At 37.1% G+C, this 22450-nt stretch overlaps 1 protein-coding gene across 4 annotated transcripts; it reads left to right on the forward strand.

The window, feature by feature from the left end:
- The first annotated feature begins 533 nt into the window (after nucleotides 1-533).
- On the forward strand, nucleotides 534-22241 carry LOC109083816 (transient receptor potential cation channel subfamily M member 6-like). 4 transcript variants are annotated; one of them, XM_042723866.1, is made up of 40 exons: nucleotides 552-1138; nucleotides 1611-1679; nucleotides 2275-2354; nucleotides 2491-2529; nucleotides 3137-3314; nucleotides 3408-3621; nucleotides 4075-4199; nucleotides 4521-4692; nucleotides 4789-4963; nucleotides 5054-5177; nucleotides 6321-6393; nucleotides 6466-6566; nucleotides 6641-6775; nucleotides 6858-6911; nucleotides 7461-7601; nucleotides 7713-7823; nucleotides 7935-8176; nucleotides 9887-10113; nucleotides 11552-11709; nucleotides 12715-12816; nucleotides 12935-13063; nucleotides 14304-14552; nucleotides 14706-14880; nucleotides 15084-15198; nucleotides 15417-15607; nucleotides 16373-16505; nucleotides 16689-17614; nucleotides 17701-17777; nucleotides 17863-17983; nucleotides 18686-18729; nucleotides 18834-18898; nucleotides 18987-19009; nucleotides 19104-19154; nucleotides 19252-19317; nucleotides 19399-19700; nucleotides 20469-20551; nucleotides 20641-20846; nucleotides 20931-20982; nucleotides 21099-21208; nucleotides 21872-22241. In XM_042723866.1, the coding sequence occupies exons 2-40, from the start codon at nucleotides 1677-1679 to the stop codon at nucleotides 21937-21939; spliced, it is 5640 nt and encodes a 1879-aa protein (XP_042579800.1). In that variant the 5' UTR covers nucleotides 552-1138; nucleotides 1611-1676; the 3' UTR covers nucleotides 21940-22241. The 4 variants fall into 4 exon arrangements, with proteins under 4 accessions (XP_042579797.1, XP_042579799.1, XP_042579798.1 ...); XM_042723863.1 differs by lacking the exons at nucleotides 11552-11709; nucleotides 12715-12816; nucleotides 12935-13063; ... (17 more) ...; nucleotides 21099-21208; nucleotides 21872-22241 and having other exon boundaries at nucleotides 534-1138; nucleotides 7935-8180; nucleotides 9887-10087; XM_042723865.1 differs by lacking the exons at nucleotides 11552-11709; nucleotides 12715-12816; nucleotides 12935-13063; ... (17 more) ...; nucleotides 21099-21208; nucleotides 21872-22241 and having other exon boundaries at nucleotides 534-1138; nucleotides 8014-8180; nucleotides 9887-10015.
- Nucleotides 22242-22450: the final 209 nt, after the last annotated feature.

Raw genomic sequence — 22450 nt, forward strand, 5'->3', positions numbered from 1 at the left:
CAAGCTCCACATCTCTGATGACAAGCTAGAATTTTTGTTTATATTATTAAATATTTTAATGTAATTCGTATATTTGCCATTATAGAAGGTTACTGATATATAAAGTGGATAAACTGATAGTTTTTTTTTTTTATGCATTACTTTTGAGTGAAAATCTGTTTGAGGTATGGCAAACTATTTTTGTTACAATTCTTGAATGGGATAAGTAAATAAAAATGTAAATATGTTGGCAACTATTGGCATAATAGACGTACTGCAAATATATTTTTTTTAATGCCACGTGTTTGATGTAAACTGATACATGAGGACAACTACATATTTAAAAGTAATGTCAGCCATCAGCCAATCCAATTTCATAAGATATTAGATAAGATTAACAACATCAAATTGTCAGTAAACAAGGTGGGCCTGTCGCAAGCATGTAATGTTACATCCGGTTTTTGACTGAAGGAGGCGATATAACAAACTAATGCATCTCGAAATATAAATGCCTCGAAATGGTGTTAACAGTACATTACCAGTTGCAGTTTTATTTTAAATGCGAGGAATCGTGAGCTTATGTGCAAATAAACCCATCAACTGCTATTTGCAGCTATGTTTTCTGATTTTTATGCAGCAATTAAAATTTTTCATAACTAAACATTGTTTGTTTGTAGAGATGGGATCTCGTGATTGAGGTCTGACTGAACGTCAGTCTTTTCATTATTTGCGCTCCTCCTTAACCTCCTTTAACCGCACGCGCTCATTAAGTTAGTCATTTACGAACATTATTTTCCCCTTTCGCTTCGCTGCTTTTGAAACCAAGTCAAATAACACTTTAAGCTAGAAAAAATACACTTGAATCTCATAGCATCTTAGAAACATTTCGAAATGAACACAGGAAGAATGTGAAGAATGAAGTTACATGTGTTATGCAACTACTATTGGTCTCTTGAATAAGCACGAGCTTCCCAGAACGAAACAAGTTCGCATCAAAGTTCCAGTTGCGTGTCCACACTCGACACTTTACAGCCCTTGGAAGAGACCACCCACTTCCTAGCTGATCGCATCTATTCTATTATGCGCGTTTAATTCTTAAGGAATAAGAATCCGCTGAATTTTTGGAAAACATGACTGGGAAAACAACGCTATTTCACAGGTAATTAAACAGCTATGCAGAGCGTCAGCGTATGGTATAAGTTAGTAGCTGCCTTGCTGTATGAAACGGAAAGTTGTATCCTACAGGGCTTTACTCCAAGACATGTTAAAACTTGTGTTTGAGTTATCTCATTCCCCATTCCACACAGCACTGTTGTTTTAAATGCGTGGTTATAGCAGTTTGCTTTCTTCAAATGCACTTATCTACTATTTCTGGACAGATGTGGCTCTTCAGGTTATAATACAGTAAGTGAAAGTACTGTATGTTTCAGTCTCTATTTTGGGTGAGGACGCCCTCCACCCTTTTATTTGTTTGGTCGGCTAGATGTCGTTATTTTAAGTTAGGAATATTGTTTCTCATCCGTGTCTTGTATTTCACCTAATAATTCCCGGAAAAGGATGTATATAGACGTAATTTTCCACCTCACACCAATGCATTGTATTTTTTTTTTTTAATCTGCAAAATCTGCAAGGCTAAAAAGGCTCTCTGAAAGTATTCATGACTGACTCACTCAGCTGTGAAGGAGATTTGAGGAGAAATGGTATGTTGCATTACACACACACACACACACACACACACACACACACACACACACACACACACACACACACACACACACACAATAGGAGTGTATGTAGGCTGTAAAAAGGTGGCATATAGGTGCTTCTGAATTGGCTTCTATTTAGATGTCTTTACATAAACTGTTTAATGCTGCTTATAGGTGTCATAAATGCACTTACACAGCAGTTATAACTGTATATGTTGATATTATAAGCTAAAGTGGGTCATAATTTAATCTGGCTTTTATGGCATTACCTCTTTACATATTTTGAGCAGGCACAGATGCACACATTCATGGCAGCCTTAACTCAAATGTGTAAAAGATGCCCTAAGAAAGTTTATGTGTATCTGTAATTCTTTATGACCACATCTGGGTTATTTTAGCATTATTTATATAATAATATTGTATTTATTAAAATTATCTATATATCTATAAATCTATATACCAATTAACAAAAAAGACATTTAGTTTTAAGTAACAATAACAGCAGTGCTTCTAATGTGGTAGTTATCTCGGCTCATTAAAGTAGGCCTATAGTAAAACAAAGCTTATACTACAGCTGTTTTCCCTTCAGTCTAGACGCAGTTGGATCCAGGCCACTTTTTCCAAGAGAGAATGTGTGAAATTTCTGCCAGCCTCACGTGATCATCACAGGTGTGCTTAATAATCTTGGTCGTCATATCTGCATATAATCTTTTAGCAATGATAATGTGAGTTTATCAGGCGCTTCTGAGGTTATTCATTTTGTCTTAAAGCACCCATATGAATTGCAGCTTTTGCTTATTTGCAGGTGTTATCCAGTGTGTCAAGTGTGCCAAAGCTTAGTAAGGTATTATGTTTTGATCATCAGTACATTCATCCTCTATTTATTACTATGAATATGTTTTCTCATTTTAATCATTTTTGTATATAAAGCTCACAGTCATGGAAATTTTTAAACTGTGGTATTCTAGTCTTTAAAAGTCATGGGAATTCTAGGTAAAATCTGAGGATTTGATTATCAGTTAAATAGTTAAATGTCTTCTAGTCAGTCACTCGGACATAAAATATTTCATTGCATAGATGTTGCTCTTTGTGAGTGTGATCTCTATAAAATAATTTTTAACTCCATATTGAGTAATCGTGACTGAAAAAAAGAGGTTTAAAAAGTTTGTATCTCATAATTCTTGCAATTCTGAAAAAAAAAAAAGAAATCAGACTTGTTGCAGTTACCTTTTTTACTTTTTTAACCATCGTGGGGGAAAAAACAGAATTGCAATATGTAAACTCAGAATTCTGAGAAAAAAGTCAGAATTGCAAGAATCTGAGTCTTAATTGTGTCATAAAAAAGTCACAATTACCTCATTTTTTTAAAATTCCGTGATGGAAAAAATTTCCATACCTTTTATCTCTCTTCTATTCTCATTCAGCTTTGCTCATTTCATCTCTTTCCTCAGATGTTGCTGTGGGAGGCTGATCGCGGAGCATGTGGGTCCGTACTCTGGCTTGCTGGGACATGGCCCTGGTCCTGATGAGGAGGAGTGGTCAGTGCTGCAACACACCAGCGTCAGCCCAACTGATGCTTTCGGATCACTGGACTTTCAGGGCAGCACAAAGCGCACAAGTCATGCCAAGGTTGGTGCTTACAAGGAGGAAAAACTTATCAGGTTATTTATAATATATAGAATTGTGCATAGTTCATACAGTAAAGTGCTGTTTTCTCTATAGTATGTGCGTCTTTCCTGTGACACTCCACCAGAGCTCCTGCTCCAACTGATGCTGAGAGAATGGCACATGGAGATGCCCAAGTTGGTGATCTCTGTGCATGGAGGGACAGACAACTTCAATCTGTCTCCACGGGTGTGCCAGGCTTTCAGCACAGGGCTCATCATAGCTGCAGAGAGCACTGGAGCATGGATACTGACTGACGGGATCAATACGGGTTTGTGTTTGTGGCTGGATACATATACAGTACATTAAAAGTCTTGTTTTTGCTATCACACTGTTTTCTAGTGAAGCACAGTACACATCATATCATTATGACATTATCAATGTTATTTAAGTATTATTTATATCCTATTGTAGTATTTATTCATATTTTAAATTGGCTTTTGTTTTTATATTTTAAGTTTTCGTTTTTTTCATTTTTATTATTATTATTATTATTTTTTTTTAAATATATCTATATTTCAGTATTTTTGCTACTTAAAAAAAATTATTGATTTCACTTACTTGCCAAGGCAGTATTTTTTTCATTTCAGTTAAGTATCTTAAGTTAAAGTTTTCATCTTATATTTAGATTTTATTTTATTTCAGCTTTATATTTCAATTACCAAAAACATTTTTACTTTTAGTTACAGTAACAACACTGGATCTTCTTTCTCATTGTATTCAGGGGTGTCTAAGTATGTTGGTGATGCTGTAAAAGTGTATGGGTCACATGACCTGAGGAAGAGGAATGTTGTCGGGATCACACCCTGGGGCATTATTGAGAATAACAGTGACCTTATTGGCCGGGATGTGAGTTCTACATTTCAACACTACGCTATTGAATTATTTTGAAATGTACAGTAGGATCTGAGATAAAGGGGAATTCAAAATCAAAATTCAAAATCATTTAAACCTAGATTTTGAGAAATTCAAAACAAAGAAATGTAATGATATAAAACAAATAATGCATTTAAGATTATGCATTTCTGGACCACTGCAGTAAATCTGTGACATTGACAATTTGTAATTGTTAATTTGTTCAATTATTATTTGTACTGGTTTATTTTGTGCGTTATGTTATTTTATTTTGTTTCGGTTCTGCTATACTGATTTTGGGGTTTATTATCCTAGGTTTTGAGGCACTACCAGGCTCTAGGTAATCCTCTGAGTAAACGTGCCAGTCTGAACAGCATGCATTCACACTTCCTGTTAGCTGATGATGGAACCATGGGCAAATCAGGTTGTCAAATAGACTTGAGGAAAAAGCTAGAAAGGCATATACACTTTCAGAAAATCCACCCTAGTAAGTGATTTCTTACCAATGTCAAATATCTTTTGAGTTAAAATATATGTGCATGTCTGATGTGTATATATCTATATGCATGTGTATTGATTTTAGGGCTGCCTCAGCATGTGCCTTTAGTGTGTGTCGTAGTAGAAGGGGGTCCTGCCGTCCTCTCAGTGGTGCTGGAGTATGTGCGCAGAAGTTCACCTGTGCCTGTGCTGGTGTTTGAGGGAACAGGCAGAGCTGCAGACCTGCTGGCTTTAATACACAAACAAACGGCTGTAGAAAGGCATGTCTCACATAAGTGTATACGAATTTAAATAAAGTTTGGGTTCTGTTACATTGAATAGTCTGACCTGTTTCTGTATGTATGTCACAGAAAGTTGGACTCGGATATTAAGGAGGATGTCCTGCTGAGGATTCAGGAAATGTTTGTTATGGACAAACAAGAGGCCTCTGAACTTCTCAGCATACTCATGGAATGCATGGAATATAGAGAGCTTGTAAGTTAAATAACCTTATGTTACATCTCATTGGAACACATGACCCTGATTGGTCAATTATGATACATTTTTGTATAATGGCTGCTAAACAGTGTCATTGACCATTGTCACAAACAACTGGTTTCCTACATAGCTCTGCTAGTTTCATGTCTCTTGTATCACTCTACAAACAAAAATAATTATTAATTTAATTTAATTTTATTTTTGGTGCCTAGCCATATACTTAAGAAGATTCATATCAAAGTCATTTCAAATGTCAGTGTTTATTTATTTATTATGAGTGACTGAACATTTTCTGGATAGATGATGACGAATGACTTGATCTCTTTAATCATGTGCTCACCAGGGTTATTATAATTTACTAAAACCAAAACGGAAACTAATATTAAAATGGTTAAAAGACATTTCCACTCTCTTGGTTTCAGGAGATACAGATCAGCTTGCAGATTCTAATTGTCAGTTCAGGAAATACCAGTCAGTCCTAACTTAATCTCAAACTCCTCACTCATCAGCGAAGTTCTTGTCCTCTAAGCTGTGAACCTAGTGCAACATATTCAAATCCCCTTCTGAATTTCTCTGGCTGTTTCCTCTTCTTCCTCTCTCCTCCTACTTGGCGGTAAACACTGGTTGTTTTGTGTGATAAGATGCCTGCTGTGTATCGGTCTCTGTCACTACGCCGAAAAGCTCTGATGCTAAGCCTCCATCAAACGGAATGTTGTAGTTTACCACACCCATCCCACATCTCTGAGCTTCTAAATTGAGAGAGAACAGAATAATTGGAATGATGGCGCATGAAACGTATTTCCATATTAATCGAGTAGAAGGGATTAATTTGGTCCCCAGGCATACAGATTCTTTGATTGGGTATGAATCACTCGTGTGAAGACGAAATGCCAAAGGCATGTTAAGAGAAGAACATCTCCTCTGGGTGTCTTGTAGAGTTACATGCATTTATATATTGGCACGGGATGCTGGTGGTTTCATACTAATACCAAACAAAATAAATAACGGCTGGCTATATTGAACATGACACCACAGCAGTGCCACTAGTTTACAAATCTGTTTTAATGCTGGCCATCTGTGTTGGTTAAAATTAATTTTCCTTTTTAAATGAGGTCATACTTCGACGATTTTTCATTTTAGATCACCATTTTTGACTCTGAATCTGAGGACCTTCAAGAGGCAGATGTTGCGATCCTGACTACATCACTGAGAGGTATGTAATATTGTTATCATACTAATTAAACATTGGATTAGTGTGGATGTTCATCCATAAATGAAAATACAGGTACCAGAGCTTCCCCTGAGGGGCAGCTAAATATCACATTGGCCTGGGACAGAGCTGATGTGGCAAAGGACAGCATTCTGGTGTACGGACAACAATGGCAGGTACAGTTATGATTTTACAGCCAGGATTTTATGAGTTAGAGCAGATGTGTATAATCCAGTGCTGGATTTGGTAGGTGGGATCTCTGGAGCAGACCATGTTGGATGCATTGATAATGGATCGTGTCAGTTTTGTGAAGCTTCTGATTGAGAACGGCATGACCATGAGACGCTTCTTGACCATTTCTCGCCTGGAACAGCTCTACAATATAGTAATGCCCATTTACCACTTTTGTCTCTGAAATAAGCGAATATCTCTGATCCTTCTCATGATAAATCATTTGTATTTTTCAGCATAAAGGCTCCTCTGATCATTTTCTTCGACACATCATTGAGGATGCCAAACAGGTTTGTGTGAAGTGCAACCTTGAAGTTATTTCGGTTCTTCGTTGTGTTGGTTGTCAACAGCAAGTCAGACAATTATTGTTTGAATTTTTGTGGATCCATTAAACAGAAATACAGTATTGACATTAATTAATTAATTTAATTCACTGAGCACCAAATAAGCATTTTCAAATGATTTCTAAAGGATCACCTGACACTAGAGTAAAGACTAGAGTAATTCTCTTACAATTTCAAATATGTTAAAATAGGAAACAGTTATTTATAATTGTAACAATATTACAAGTTTACTGTATTTACAACGTTACTCTTTTTGCTTTTTTTTAAAAAAAAATACAAAATACAGCCTTTGTGAGCATTGGCGACTTATTTAAAAAAAAAAAAAATTAAAATAATCTTACTCTGACTCCAAACTAAAACTTAACTGACCCCAAAATGTATTCTATATTATAAATCCTTATTATAGGTCAGGTTTAAAATGCTCAGTTTATCAATCCACCAAGGGGTCCTTGACCTGAAATACTGTTTCCATAAGCATTTTCTGTGTTTTTGTAGACTCGTCTGCCTGCTGTTTATAGGATATCTTTAATCGACATTGGAATGGTGATTGAATACCTAATTGGCGGAGCTTATCGAAGCACATATACACGCAAGAGCTTCAGAGCCATGTACAGTCGCATTCATAACCCAGCTAAGGTCTGCTTTCTTTTCCAATAATCCATGCATTTCAGTGTTTTGAAAGTGAGTTTCCATTTCTTGTAGACATTATTGAACTTAAATTTAATTAGCTTTTTTGATCTGGGATAGGAGGGTGGTAAGGAGACATCCAGCCCTTTCAGCAAAGTCAGGAAAGCAGCTCCAGAGACCACCTCATCTCGCTCCCATTTCCACAGAACTGCTCAGCCATGCAGACACCAGGTTCTCTCAACATCTCCATTCTGTTCACAGCTGCAATATTGAGTCATATGCTTATGAATACATTCACAATCATTCCGTTTATTAAAAACACACAGAATTGTGTCTTTGCAGGAGGTTGCGCCTCAGGACGTGAAGACATCCTCAAGTCCCGAGTTTTTATGCACTTTTAACGACCTGTTTGTGTGGGCAGTGCTCAAGCATCGGCAAGAGATGGCGATGTTTCTGTGGCAGCATGGAGAGCAGGCTATGGCCAGGGCGGTTGTGGCCTGCAAGCTTTACCGTGCTATGGTGGTGGAAGCCAGAGAGAGCAATATGGGTGACAGTGTGGCCGAGGAACTGAAGAAGAACTCTCTGTCAGTTTGTGTTTTTCCTCACTCTAAAGTTTTCAATATAGACAACATCTGCTAAATACGGTGGCCCAATAGTGCACAGCACAATAAAATCTCCACAACTCAATGGAAACTACACGCAACACAACAGAAACGTGCCGAAACACAATGGAAACCAGTCAAAACACAATGGATACAAACCACGACACAATGAAAAATTTGCACAACACAATGAAAACAAGCCGCAACACAACAGAAACAAGACGCAACAAAACAGAAATACAATGGAAACAACAAAACAAGTCATAACACAACAGAAACAAGCCACAACACAATGGAAACAAGTCACAAAACAACAGAAACAAGCCGCAACACAATGGAATCAAGTCGCAACACAACAAAATTAGCATAACAGAATGGAAACAAGCCACAACACATTGGAAACAATTTGCAAAACAACAGAAGCAAGCCGCAACACAACAAAAACAAGCCACAATACAATAGAAACAAGTCACGACACAACGAAATTAGCACAACACAACTGAAACAAGCCACAAGACAACAAAATTAGCACAGCACAATGGAAACAAGCCACAACACAATGGAAACAAGTCGCAAAACAACGGAAACAAGTCGCAAAACAACAGAAACAAGTCGCAACACAATGGAAACAAGTCACAACACAACGAAATTAGCACAACACAATGGAAACAAGTCACAACAAAATTAGCACAACACAACGGAAACAAACCGCAACACAGTGGAAACAAGCCACAACGCAATGGAAACAAGCCACAATGTAATAAAATTAGCACAACAAAATGAAAACAAGCCACAAGACAATGAAATTAGCACAGCATAATAGAAACAAGCTGCAACACAATAGAAGCAAGTAGTGCTGTCAAACGATTAATCACGATTAATCGCATCCAAAATAAAAGTTTTTGTTCACATAATATATGTATCTGTACTGTGTATATTTATTATGTATATATAAATACACACACATGCATGTATATTTAAGAAAAAATATGTTTATATATTTATATATAATATATGAATGTTAATATATTCAGGTAAATACATGTAAATATTTTCAAAACATATACAGTATATGTGTGTATTTTGGATGCGATTAATTCCAATTAATTGTTTGACAGCACTAGAAACAAGCCACAACACAACGGAAACAAGCCACAACACAACGGAAACAAGTCGCAACACAATGGAAGCAAGCCACAACACAACAAAATTGGCACAACATAATGGAAACAAGCCTCAACACAACAGAAAATAGTCGCAACAACTAAGTTAGCACAACACAATAGAAATTAGCATCAACACAACAATATTAGTGCAACACAAACAAAATTACCACAACACAGCAAAATTAGCACAATGAAATTAGTTTTATGTGTTGTGTTGTGTCAAATTTGTTGTGTTGTGGAGATTTCGTTGTGTTGTGCTCGATTGGGCCTCCGTAGCTAAATGTTGCTAAAGATTGTAAACTGGGCACTACTGTGCACTACAGGGCCTCCATAGCTAAATGTTGCTAAAGATTGTAAACTGGGCACTACTGTGCACTACTGGGCCTCCGTAGCTAAATGTTGCTAAAGGTGTAAAGATTTCATTGGATTAGAAGTAACTGAAACTTGAAAGAAATTGGAACTTGTCTAGTGCTAAAAAAAAAGTTGGTAAAACAATGCAATGTATTGCATTGCATTGATCTTTCAGAGAGTTCGGACAGTTGGCTGTGGATCTCTTGGATCAGGCTTTCAGAGAGAACGAACGCATGGCGATGAAGCTGCTGACCTGGGAGATGAAGGACTGGAGTAACTTCACCTGTCTGCAAATGGCCGTCTCCTCAAGACTCAGGCCCTTTGTGGCTCACAACTGCACTCAGATGCTCCTCACAGACCTGTGGATGGGCCGCCTCAACTTTAAAATACATAGCAGATTTATTTGATCAGGAATATAATCATATTTTTAAAATATGAATGCGTAAATTACTTATGCATAGTGTGACCATATGTGCCGTTCATACGGGACACGTCCCGGCCAGGATTTTAATATTGCCTAAAACATCCAAAGCAGTTTGACCAATAACATGCAGGTATTATACATAATCGACCAATCGTGGGGCTGCACGTGAGAAGGTGAGATCTACAGGGAACAATCAAAGCGATGCAAATATGCGCACGTGTCCGTTCATTCGTTTGACTTGAAGTGTCACTGCTCCAAAAAAGACAGCAAAGTAGGTGCGAGAGCGATCCGAAAGCATAAGGAGCCGTCTGCTCTGCTCTCTAGCTCTCATGAATGTCGCACAACGATTGACCTGCAAACAGCCAAAACCTGGATATTTTAGGCAATATTAAAATCCTGGCCGGGACATGTCCCATATGAACGGTGCATATGGTCACCCTACTTATGCATGCTATCATTAGCACAGTTGCATCCAGACACATTGGACTGTGGTGCTTACATGAAAAATCCAGGTTTAAGTCTTACCTGCAGCATGTTCCGATCCCATTCTCCTCTTTCACTGCAGAAATTCCTTGTCATTCTCTGCTGTAAATACAGTACATAACAAAGAGGTAAAAATAAAAATAAGAAATGACTCATCCTTCAACTTTCCCAGAAGTAAAACAGAAATTACACAAATATCTTATATTTCAAACATATTTTTGAAGCTGACAGCCGTGTGATTTAACTCTTTTCATGTTTTTGTTTTGACATTTAATATAGTTAATTCTTTATTATTTTTCTTATTTATTTTTAGTACTCAAATTATTTTTATTGTATTTTGCTACTGCTCAAATAAATCAGTTATAAGATGTCTAAGATTCTGTCTATTGTTTTATAATTGAAAAACTATGAGGTGGTATGTTTAATGACTAAAATATTTTGTAGAACCCTTCAATACATTTGGTAAATATTTTTATATTGGGGGGGGGGTGCACTAGAGATAGTATCAGAAAAATGGTTGCAGAATTTCATTTTTCATGGTATCTTCTTCAGATTTGAAATAGAAACTCATGAGACATGTGTCTTTCAACCCATTACTTTTCTAGATAGCTCCAGGACTGATTTCATGTATTTTTATATGAAATACAAAATTCAGTGTGGTACAATTGTTTTCAAGGCATCTATAAATTTTAACCTTTTTGAGCATTATTAACTCTGGATGATGAAAAGTAAAGCCCAAATGGTATTCTTTCCAAAGACACCAAAATGTGTGTGAAACACACCGAAGTAAGGAACTGTTGCAATTTTAAGTTAGGTAGGGTACTTTCAGCTGTGAGTCCCATAATGCGGGGTGCTGGCTAACAGGTTAACAGGACATTTGTGACCCAGATTTGTGTTTTTTTGTTGTTGTCCAAAACCATATCCTTTCTCCCCAGATTATTGCCAGTATCCTGATGCCTGTGGCCATTCAGATGCTAGAGTTTAAGAGTCAGGCAGAGATGTCCCATGTTCCTCAGCCCCAGGAAGCCTTGCAGTTTGGGTGGGACCCAGGAAGCCCTGGGGCATCAGAGCAAGAAGGGGCAGCAAATACAGTAAGGAATTTAGACAGACACTACACACACAGTAACAAACATTCACTGCTCTGCTAACACACTACACTATAATTATGTGTTTGTAGCATGTAAGCCCATTTAGTTTGTTGGACTGATTCAAACTGACCACAGTCCTTTGTTTATGGCTAGTAGCTACAATAGGCAGCTATCAATAGAGCCCCACTGGACATGGTGATGGAAAAATATGAGATTGGAGGAAAAATGCTTTTGTGTTGTCTTGGAAAAGTATTGCCTCCCCCCAAAAAGCATTGCTTTCCTTTAAGAAATTGTGCATTCGTTGGCTAAACATTTGCATTTTCACGCAAAAGCATTGCATTTTCCTGGGAAACTTTGTATATGTTGTTATATGTATATTTTATATATATTTTATTTAAAGGTGCTGTATGTAGGATTGACACTGATTGGTTGAACTAGGTATTGCAGTCCAAATTCAAAATTTTGGAGAGGGCAGGAACGCACATTTTCAAAGGAGAATAACTGACTGTAGCTTTGTTTTTCAGATAAACAAGTATGTTAACTTAGCATGTTTCTATAATACCTGCAAACATATTATGGTATTTTTATGCTTTAGAAGAGTCAAAATCTTACATACAGCACCTTTAAGTATATACGTATTTTATATTCTTTTCTATATTCTATATAGATATTCTATAAGGCATAAAATGGACAGCAAGGATTTCTGTGCAGGGACACGAATTGGTGAATCAATTGCCTGTCTAAATAGACTGAACCAATTCACCAGAGGGCCATTCACACCAAGAATGATAAATACAAAGATAACTACATTAGTATCTGCATCAACAGATGAAAACTTTCTCTTTTAAACATGTGATGCAATTTTGTCATCTGATGCTTTAAATGCTGACTCTGTAAAGTCGGGTCGATTCCAAATATATTATTTATCTGTGTTGTAGTTGTTGAGTGGACTTCTATTCTAACAAAATTATAATGATTAATTAAAAAATTAATAATTTACTTTTTTAGATTCAGGGTGATGAGGAGAGAGGGAGCAGGTGTCTTTGTCCCTGGACCAGAAAGGTGTATGACTTCTATACGGCTCCAGTGGTCAAATTCTGGTTTCACACAGTAGGTTTCCCCTTAAGATTTCCCCTTCTCTCTCACCTTCCGATTCTTTTACACCCTCTCGCTCCAGCTGCCTCTCTTTTCAACCTTGCATCTCTGAAGATTTGATTTGTCCACACAGATGGCGTTTTTGGGTTTCCTCATGCTGTTCTCTTATACTGTGCTGGTGAGGCTGGATGAGAAACCCAACATTCAGGAGTGCTTGGTCATAACTTACATCCTGACCATGGCAGTGGAGAAAGCTCGAGAGGTGAGTGCCCTTGAAACCACACCCCTCTCCAGCAGTTACAAGAAATATACAGTATGAGATCATCAATGTCTCCTTTTGTCTGTGAAAAGTTGGCTCAGTGCCCTTTGAAGCTGTTCAGGGCAATTAAAGGAAGCATGTCTTTGAAAAGTCTTATCTTTACCAAGCTGGATTCCAAAGGTCTTCAGTAAGGTGCTATCGCTTTCTGATTAGGCTATTCTCAAGCTTGACCCTGAGAAGGCCACTGTTTGACTCCCCATCTTCTGTTATCTATGAACCCAGCAGCAGTGCATTTGTGGGAATTATTAACAGACTTCTGCCATTGAATAAATGTTTGAGTGATTGTTTATTGGTTTAAAAATCTCTAAATAACAGTATAAATTTTTTTTAGAACAATTAAGTGTAACACTTAAAACAAAAAGCATTTTTGTCCTCTCCTTTAAACCAGCAACAAGATATTGCTAATATTTAAAAGCAGTCTAATGCATAAGTGACTACATACAACTCATAATGATTCAAGACATAAAATAACATAAAATACATTTGTTTGAACAGCCTTTATTTATTTATTTGGTGTTCCATAGTAACAGAATTTACTTAGAATATTGTTGTAAATTACAATCCAATTATTTCAATATACAATATTTTCAACATACTTTGGAGTATAATATATTATTTTCATTTACATATAAATTTTGGTTCCTGATGTTCAAGTATGTATTCTATCCTTTCCTACAGTATCTCTAATTTAACTAGGTTTTAACAAGTGACAGATGAATTTGTTCCACAGTACTATACTTTTTAATTTCATGTATCGTATTTGTCCTAAATGACAACAGATATGGGAAGTGTTTAATCTTTTAAATAGTTAGCTACATTTTATTATTTGCATTTAACATTTTTCTCTGCTGTTCATGAGCCTTTCAGAACAAGCCTGCTACTTAATTCTGGTTCACAACCCACTAGTTCAGAGCCACTGATTGCTTTATTAAAGTCTGCATGAAATCAAAATTGACTTTTTTTTACTTTATTAGTGCATATTGCTAGTCTTGATGTGAACAATTAATCCATGCAAGTTAATCCGCTGAAAAAAACTGTTTTGGTAATCTTTAGACACAGAGACAGAGAGGAGGATTGCCACGCCCTCTATTAAATAAAGTCGGCAGCAACTTCTAGTTCACGGGGGCTTTAAAAATATTGTATTGAGAGTGCTGGGTACACATGGGTACCATGTGTTTTCTAGGTGTTGGTTTTAGAGCCCAGGAAGTTCACTAAGAAGTTGAAGGTGTGGTTCAGTGAGTACTGGAATATCAATGACTTCATGGGCATCCTCCTGTTCCTGGTCGGGGTCTCCCTGCGGTGGCATCAAGAAACACGCTTAGCCAGTCACATTGTCTACTCTTTGGATTTCATATTCTGGTCTGTCAGGCTTCTGGACCTTTTTGCTGTCAATCAGCATGCAGGACCCTACCTGACCATGATCACCAAAATGGTGTGTATTTGAAATGCATCAATACATAATTACTGTCTACATGCAGCATTTGCTGTTGTTAGGTTTTTCATAAGATCAGTTGGTTTTTAATAATGTGATACATTTCACAAAAATATATAATATAATTTAAAATGTGTACATATTCTCCCACAGATGAGCAACATGTTCTATATCGTAGTTATTATGGCAATTGTGTTGGTCAGTTTCGGCACGTCCAGGAAGTCCATTCTGTCTCCTAATGAGGATCCGTCCTGGAATCTCCTCAGAGATGTAGTTTTTCAGCCCTACTGGATGATCTTTGGGGAGGTGTATGCTGGAGAGATTGATGGTGAGTACAACAAAAGGACACCGTTCAGTCTGGTCAGTTCATCTGATGTGAACAAACCTCATCTCTTAATATTTGGTTTTCAGGTTTTTGGTTCACTCTTCACATCTTGTATATGATCTACTCTATCATATATTATCTATGATATTGTAAATAACATTTTTGTTATAACAACTATTTGTGATCATCCCTTCTTGTTTTGACAGCATGTAGTAATCCTGAAACCTGTGTCTCTGGAGCTTTCCTCACCCCCTTCCTGCAGGCCGTCTACCTTTTTGTTCAGTACATTATCATGGTTAATGTACTTATTGCATTCTTCAAGTATGCATATTATCTTTGTTTTTATGACTTGGCATAAGTGTCATTCGCGCACATGTTTTCATTTGTTTACTGGCGTGATGATAGTTTGGTCTGAGTTGTTGGACTAATATGTCCCTTGACATCCAGAGTGGAAGATTGTTGCAGATTGTTGATGTATTGTTGAGTCTTGGTTGCTCTGTGATGGTTTAACCTACTTTGCATTATTATTTACTTCACAGCAATGTTTACTTTGACATGAGCTCCATATCCCGTAAGCTGTGGAAATACAACCGCTATCGTTACATCATGACATATCAGGAGAAGCCATGGCTGCCGCCCCCTCTCATCCTTCTCAGTCATGTAACATTGTGTCTCAGCTCAATGTGGCAAAAGCACAGAAAGGCATCCAAACGGGGAAGAACTGGTCTGAGTAAGTGTGTGAATTGTTTATGAACCATCATAGCTCTCTGTCTTATGTCTTACAAAACTGACATGTCTTACATAATTGACTCGGCAGGATTGTTACAATACAAAAAAAGGATACCAATACCAGTTTATAGTTCTTTATGAGTTTAAGTTTCTTCAAAAAAAGTAAGAAACATCTTTATTTCAAAAGATTTAAAAAATATTCATGTAAATGTGAACCGATTAAATTTAAACAGTGACATGTAGTGTTCAGTTATTTTGTACGATAAGTGTTGCAACATGCCTTTTATATTATCTAACAGCTAAAATCTAAAATCAAATATTCAATAAACATTAAAAATATTAAATTATTATACTATTAAATTAAAATATTAATATTATTAGCTTAGTATTAGCTTAGTATTCTTCACTGCATGATTATTGTGATCCTGTCTGAATTTGACTGAGAAACAGATCTGTTTACTAGTGGTGTACATGGCTGGTTAGAAATTATGTTTGATTCTATTTGCACACATTTTACACACAAGCTAAATTTTCACAATTCAGTCCAATTCAATTGCAATTAGCGATTTGCACTATTGTTGAATACTGACAAAATGTGACAACATTAATGTTTTACATTTACAGTTTCGAAAAAAATTATTGTATAAAAATTAATGTACATTTATGATTGATCCAATAAAAAAAAAGCGCATACTGCTGTTTCTTAAATTCCTTTTTTATACACAGTATTATTATATATTTAAGTGTATTGCTGGTGTGCGTACAGAATTACTCCTGGCCCCTGATGATCTGAAGAAGTTGCATGAGTTTGAAGAAAAGTGTGTCGCTGGATATTTCAGAGACAAAAAGGAGAGTCAACAAGGGAGTCAAATCAACCAGATTCGCTCTGCAGCTGACAAGTGAGTGCATCTCCCAAATCTCATTTGGATGCCGCAGGAAATTGCATCATTTGTTTTTAGTTCATCTATCAGTTGATTGAACTTTGTAAATAAAGCTATACATCTGAATTTCCATTTAAAATGATTTGGTTTACCTGAAATAAATGGAATGAACTCAAGTTTGTCTGTGGTGTTTGTTTCTAGGGCTGAAGAGATGGCCGGGATATTAGTTGAGGTTGCTGAGAAGATCAGTATCATCCAGGACAATATGCGCACTTTAGACAGTCACTTGGGTCAGTTGCAGGACTTGTCTGCTTTAGCAGTGGACACTCTAAACTTCCTCTTAGCCACAGACAACCAGCAGCAAGAGGTGGCCCGTCTTGGTCAGAGCCAGCCAATTGCATGCCGCCATGAGCAAGTGTCCCATAGCTGCTGTCTCCGCATTGGTGGAAGTGTCGCCCCCAGCCAAGCACTTCCGTCTCCAAAGCACTACCGCAGTATGCCACCTTCCTTACTCAGAGGCTTGGGGCCTGGCCGGCAGCGTCCTTCCCTGGAGCTGCCACCGGGGACGAGTGTTGGACCCTTTGAGAACAGGAGCAAATTCATGTCGGCAAGCCCAGAAGAAGAAGATTGTAGTTTTAGGTGGCCCCTACAGCGTGGCGATTCAAGAGAAGGTGTATGCCATCTCTCTTTACCTCACCTATACGTTGGACGGAGGGAGAAGGGAATGTATGGATCTGGGGAACCATCACGTGCCAGTTCTCCCACCATGTCTCTGATGAGAGACTTACAGCTTCAACCCAACCATGAGGAGTCTATGGAGGAAGAGGATGATGAGGACAACTTGCATGCAATGTCCAGATCCTCCAGCCATACATTCCTGCTTACAGATTCCCACAGTGATGGGGATCGATCAGTGGGGATCAGAAATCCGGCATTCTACAGGCTTGATGATGCTGGACACGTCACAAGACCTCAAGGACTTTTAGGCAGGAAATGGGCCTTTGATTTGGAGCAGAGCCACTCGCTCTCAGCCAGCATGGAGACTATGGCCATGCCTGATGCCTCGACATCAGAGCACGGCAGACAGACATTTCTGGTGCCTCCCCAACACAGCCATGACCAGAGAGGTATTATGGATGCAAGCCATAAAAACCACACACTATATGTCAATCTCAGTTTGTGTTAATTAATCCATTAATGTATGTGACTCTAGGGTTATCTAAGATCTTTAAGAGACAAAGGTCATTTGGGAGAAAGTCCATAAAGACCAGAGCAGGAACCCCTGAGAATGTAAGCCAACCTGCTATGTCTGTTTCATTTCAAGCAGTCAGACCTAGTCATAAACATATGGTTAAGTAATGCCACTGTCTCTTAGGTAAAACTTGACGAAACACGGGGATGCATGCATGAGCATGACCCACGCAGAAAAATGAGGAGGAAAGTAAAAGGCCTGTTTGACCGGCGATTCAGAACCTCAGTCAGTCTTACCCAGCTGAGTATGTTTAAAATTTTTTGATGCCAAAATGTACAGTTACTGCGTGTCTAAAAAAGGTCTTAAACAGTTTTAATGTGCCCCCTCCAGGGCCTCCACTATTTAAGGGCTAAAAAGGCTCTTAAATTGGAGCAGAAAGTCTTAAATTAACACAGTCACGCTAGTGAATTTTGCATGCGCTGCAAAAAATTTGTATCTTCCTCATTTTTGTTTTGTTTTCCAAAACAAATATCTTAATGTCCTTGAATCAAGATTCATTTACTTGAGATGGAAAATGAAATGAGATCAGATCAATTAAGTGAGGTTATGTTTAAAACAAGAACAAATATCTGTTAATGGGGTATGGAAACTTGTTTTCCCTTTGAATTAAGTTGATATTTCTGAGCTCATTGCCATATATTTGTGCTTGTTTTAATCATAAACTTGCTTCATTTTGATCAGTTTCTTATAAAACAAGACTTTTTATGTAATCTCATTTTGCATTGCAAGCAAATGTATCTGATATATATATATATATATATATATATATATATATATAGTAGTTAAGTATTGCTAAATATTAAGCCATTGAGCAATCTACTTAAGAATTTGTGTCTAAATTAGTTACATTAGATACAGTTTAGCTTATTTCTGGAATTGTTACCTGAAATGAAATCACACCAACCTGCAAAATGACACTGGGATAATTTTTCATTCTATTTATTAGATGTTGACCAAGTGGATTTCACGAAATTGGCCCCATCATGGCTGGTAAGGCCTATCATAGTTCACCTGTAGTGCTCACATCATGAAGGTGATTTCTTTCCTGTTTGTGACACATTTGATGGGCTAAATGTTATGACCTCTGAACTCAGAACACTGTGACCCCCGGGCAGCCACTTCTACGCAGCTGGGCCAAGTCTATCAGTCAAAGACCCTCGTAAGTTCAGTTTTTGATTTGATGAGACATGTTAATTATTAAGAAGAAATATTTCTAACTGTTCACCTAATTTTTCTACTTCTTGTAGGGTAAGCAGCATGACACAAGAAGGTAAGTTACTTGTACTTTTATGGGAATTCTGTTTATGTTGTGAGTAAATTGCATGGGATTGATTTTGGTGTGCTCTGTCTATGTGTAATGTTAGTAAAGAGCTCTACATTTAAGTTGACTGAAGATTTAGGCCAGCATTACTCAGGTGAGTAATTATTGACTTTATAACCTCAAATATTTTGTTTTATTATTCTGTGGATATGATGGATCACTTTTGGTCTTTGGTGTTTTTTTTCTTTCAGCAATGGAGAGGAACAACCTTATGAGACTTGCTCACTCTATACCATTCACCCCTGTGTCATTATTGGGTAAACAATCAAACCATAGTTTTTTTAAACCAGCGTTAGCCAGATTTATTTATTTACATTAATGTCATCTGGTCTGTGCAGGTGGTGTTGAGGTCTGTATTTATACACTTGAGGAGACAGAAGCAGGGTCTTCACTTAAAGATCAGTCCTCTAAAATATCCACCTGGATTCAGCACGGACGCACAGCTGTTCTTCAGCCTTTAGCCCACCAGGAGGTGCTGGATGGGGGTCTGCGCAGGGCCACCAAGGTGGTGTGTACCTGGGCTGAGGGTGATGTGTTAAAGCTGGGATCAGTATATGTGGTGAAAGCCTTCAGGCCAGAGGTAGTTCGCATCTGGCAGAAAGTGTTCCCAATCAGCACTTCACTTCATCTCTGTCTGCGGGTACAGTTTTTACATTTTAAATAAATTAACTGTACATTTCTTCAATTGATGCATGTAAATTTAGTTATTTACATTTTTACACTTATTATATACAGCAGATGTTTTAATTAGGTGTGTATATATATATATATCTATATATATATATATATATATATATATATATATATATAGATATATATATATATATATATATATATATATATATATTATATATATATATATATATATATATATATATATATATATATATATACACACACACTCACACACACACACACACACACAAACAATTAAAACTGGTCAAACTTTTCTAAAGTCTCATATGCTCACCAAAGATGGTCAAATAGTAATATAAATATTATTACAATTTAAAAGAACTGAATTTTCATTTATGCCTGTGATGGAAGAGAGTGTCACATGATCATTCAGAAATAATTCTAATAAGCTACTTTAAGAAATCGATAATAACCAAGCATCAAATCAGCACATTTGAAAGATCTCTGAAAGATCATGCGACATCACTGCAATTCAGAAGGCAAATTGTTATGCCAGTTACATTTTAAAATATATTAAAATGGAAATCAATTCTTTTAAACTGTAGTAATATTTCACAATAATACTATTTTTACTGTATTGTTTGATCAAATTCCAAACTTTTGACAGTAGTTTTATATATATGTATTTATTATTATACATCACTTTGCAGGTTTTATTATTCATTATTATTCTCTCTGCTTCTCTGTTGACTAATTTCTTTTCACCTTGCAGGAAATCCAACAACAGAGAGCAGCACAGAAACTCATGCAGCGATTCAATCAAATCAAACCCAGCAGTGTGCCCTACAGTCCTAGGTCAGCATTATCAATCCTTTCTGTGTTATTATGATGGCAAGAAGTTGATGACTAAGCATACTTAAATCGAAGCACGTGTATGTGTGCAGGTTTCTGGATGTCTCCTTGCTGCACTGGCGCTCTGACGGCCAGTGGTTGACTGTTGAGAAGAACATGAGCGGTCATTTCAGGAAATACAACAATAATACAGGAGAGGAGATCCTGCCCTCCTCTGGTCTGGAAGAAGCAATACTAGCGTTCTCTCACTGGACGTACGAGTACACCAACAGGGAACTGCTAGTGCTGGATCTACAAGGTATAAGATAGGCTTACTCTAAGAGCCTGTATTTATTATAATTGTTTGAAAGGTGATGAATTGATTTTTTATTTTTGGCTGAAGGTGTGGGAGCGGACCTCACAGACCCCTCTCTGATCAGAGTTGATGATAAAAGGTAAATAGGCACAACAAATGTGTAGCATCCAAAACTATTCAATGTATTTGCTAAGATTTTTACTTCTCAACACGCTTGTTTACGCTGCTTCTAAGTAAAGTTTGCTCCTGTTGTAGCTCCTCCGGAGAGATGGCGTTTGGACCTGCCAATTTGGGTGATGATGCAATCCAGAGCTTTGTTCTCAAGCACACCTGCAACTCCTGCTGCAAGAAGCTCGGTCTCTCAGGTGAGGTAACACTCATGTCCCAGGCTGAGGGTTGAACTTTCAGTACTCTTCTATTTTTCATTCCCTGCAGTGGCAGCTCTCGCAAATACGTCCACATGGCATACCTCCATGTTTCCAACTTTAGAAGTGATTTGATAGTTCGTTTGAAAAGAGCAAACTTCAAAATGAACAGGAAAAGCCCTCTAATTAAGCCTGAAGGTTTAGAAAAAAATTCTAATGAGGCAGAAATGATTTCATTTCCATGACAGCAAAGGCATGCAGAAGAGGGGCGTGGTTTCCTTTGTGGCATGTGGAGTGTTCTCTTTGATTACATATTTAATAGTTCTTTGTGCGTTAGAGAGTGTTGTCTTTGATTAGATATTAATTACTGTCTCATGGAAGACATATGAGATGCCTGTTGTTTGTATCAAGAGGGAGGCTTTGCTTCAGAAGTACAGGGATAAAAAATAAACAAACAAACGAAAACCACTCCGCCACATTTGTTTGATATTTCAAAGGTGCTTTTTTTTTATTCGTCTTCGTCCTCTCCAAGAACCACATCAAATCAAAACAAATTATTCATGTGCAATCCACAAATTTCATTTCGGATCTTAAGAAAAGCATCTCTCTGTGATAAATTATGAATATGCATCACAATTGAGTATATTATGTTTGGCTTTTCAGATTTGAGGAGTTGCAGCAGCCGAAGGAAGTCAGTTCCTGCCTTTGATGAGACGAGCAGCACAGTTTAACCTCTAACCTGGAAGTAGACTCAGTTTCCAGGGAGCTCGTCTTGTTCACATCCTGTTTCGTTCTCTAATCTCTATTTGCAGTTTTTACTGACTGAATATATATATATATATATAGTAAAGAGCTGCTCAAGGTGAAACAACATTTACTTTTGCGATAAGGGAAGTCAGTTTTCCATTTCAAATTTTATATTCTTTTATTACTTCATGTGTGTACCTATACTAATAGTGTAAACATTGTTCAACATATATTTTTATGTTTAAATATAAAAAATAAAAATATTATAGTATGCGAGGCCCTGAAACTCTGCATGAGTGCAAAATCTAATTTAGTATTTTTGTCTTCAAGTCTTCGTTTTGTGTTTTTTTAAGTAACAAACAAAACAAAACTAAACTAAGCATCCTATCCATTTATTTTAATTGTTTTTGTAAGATAATAAGAGAATGTATCTTGAAGCATGTTCTTCTTACTTCACTGGCAAAAGTCTTATACAATTCTGCTGCCAAAGTCAAT

The sequence above is a fragment of the Cyprinus carpio genome, chromosome B5 (genome assembly GCF_018340385.1).
Source record: "Cyprinus carpio isolate SPL01 chromosome B5, ASM1834038v1, whole genome shotgun sequence".
Taxonomy (NCBI): domain Eukaryota; kingdom Metazoa; phylum Chordata; class Actinopteri; order Cypriniformes; family Cyprinidae; genus Cyprinus; species Cyprinus carpio.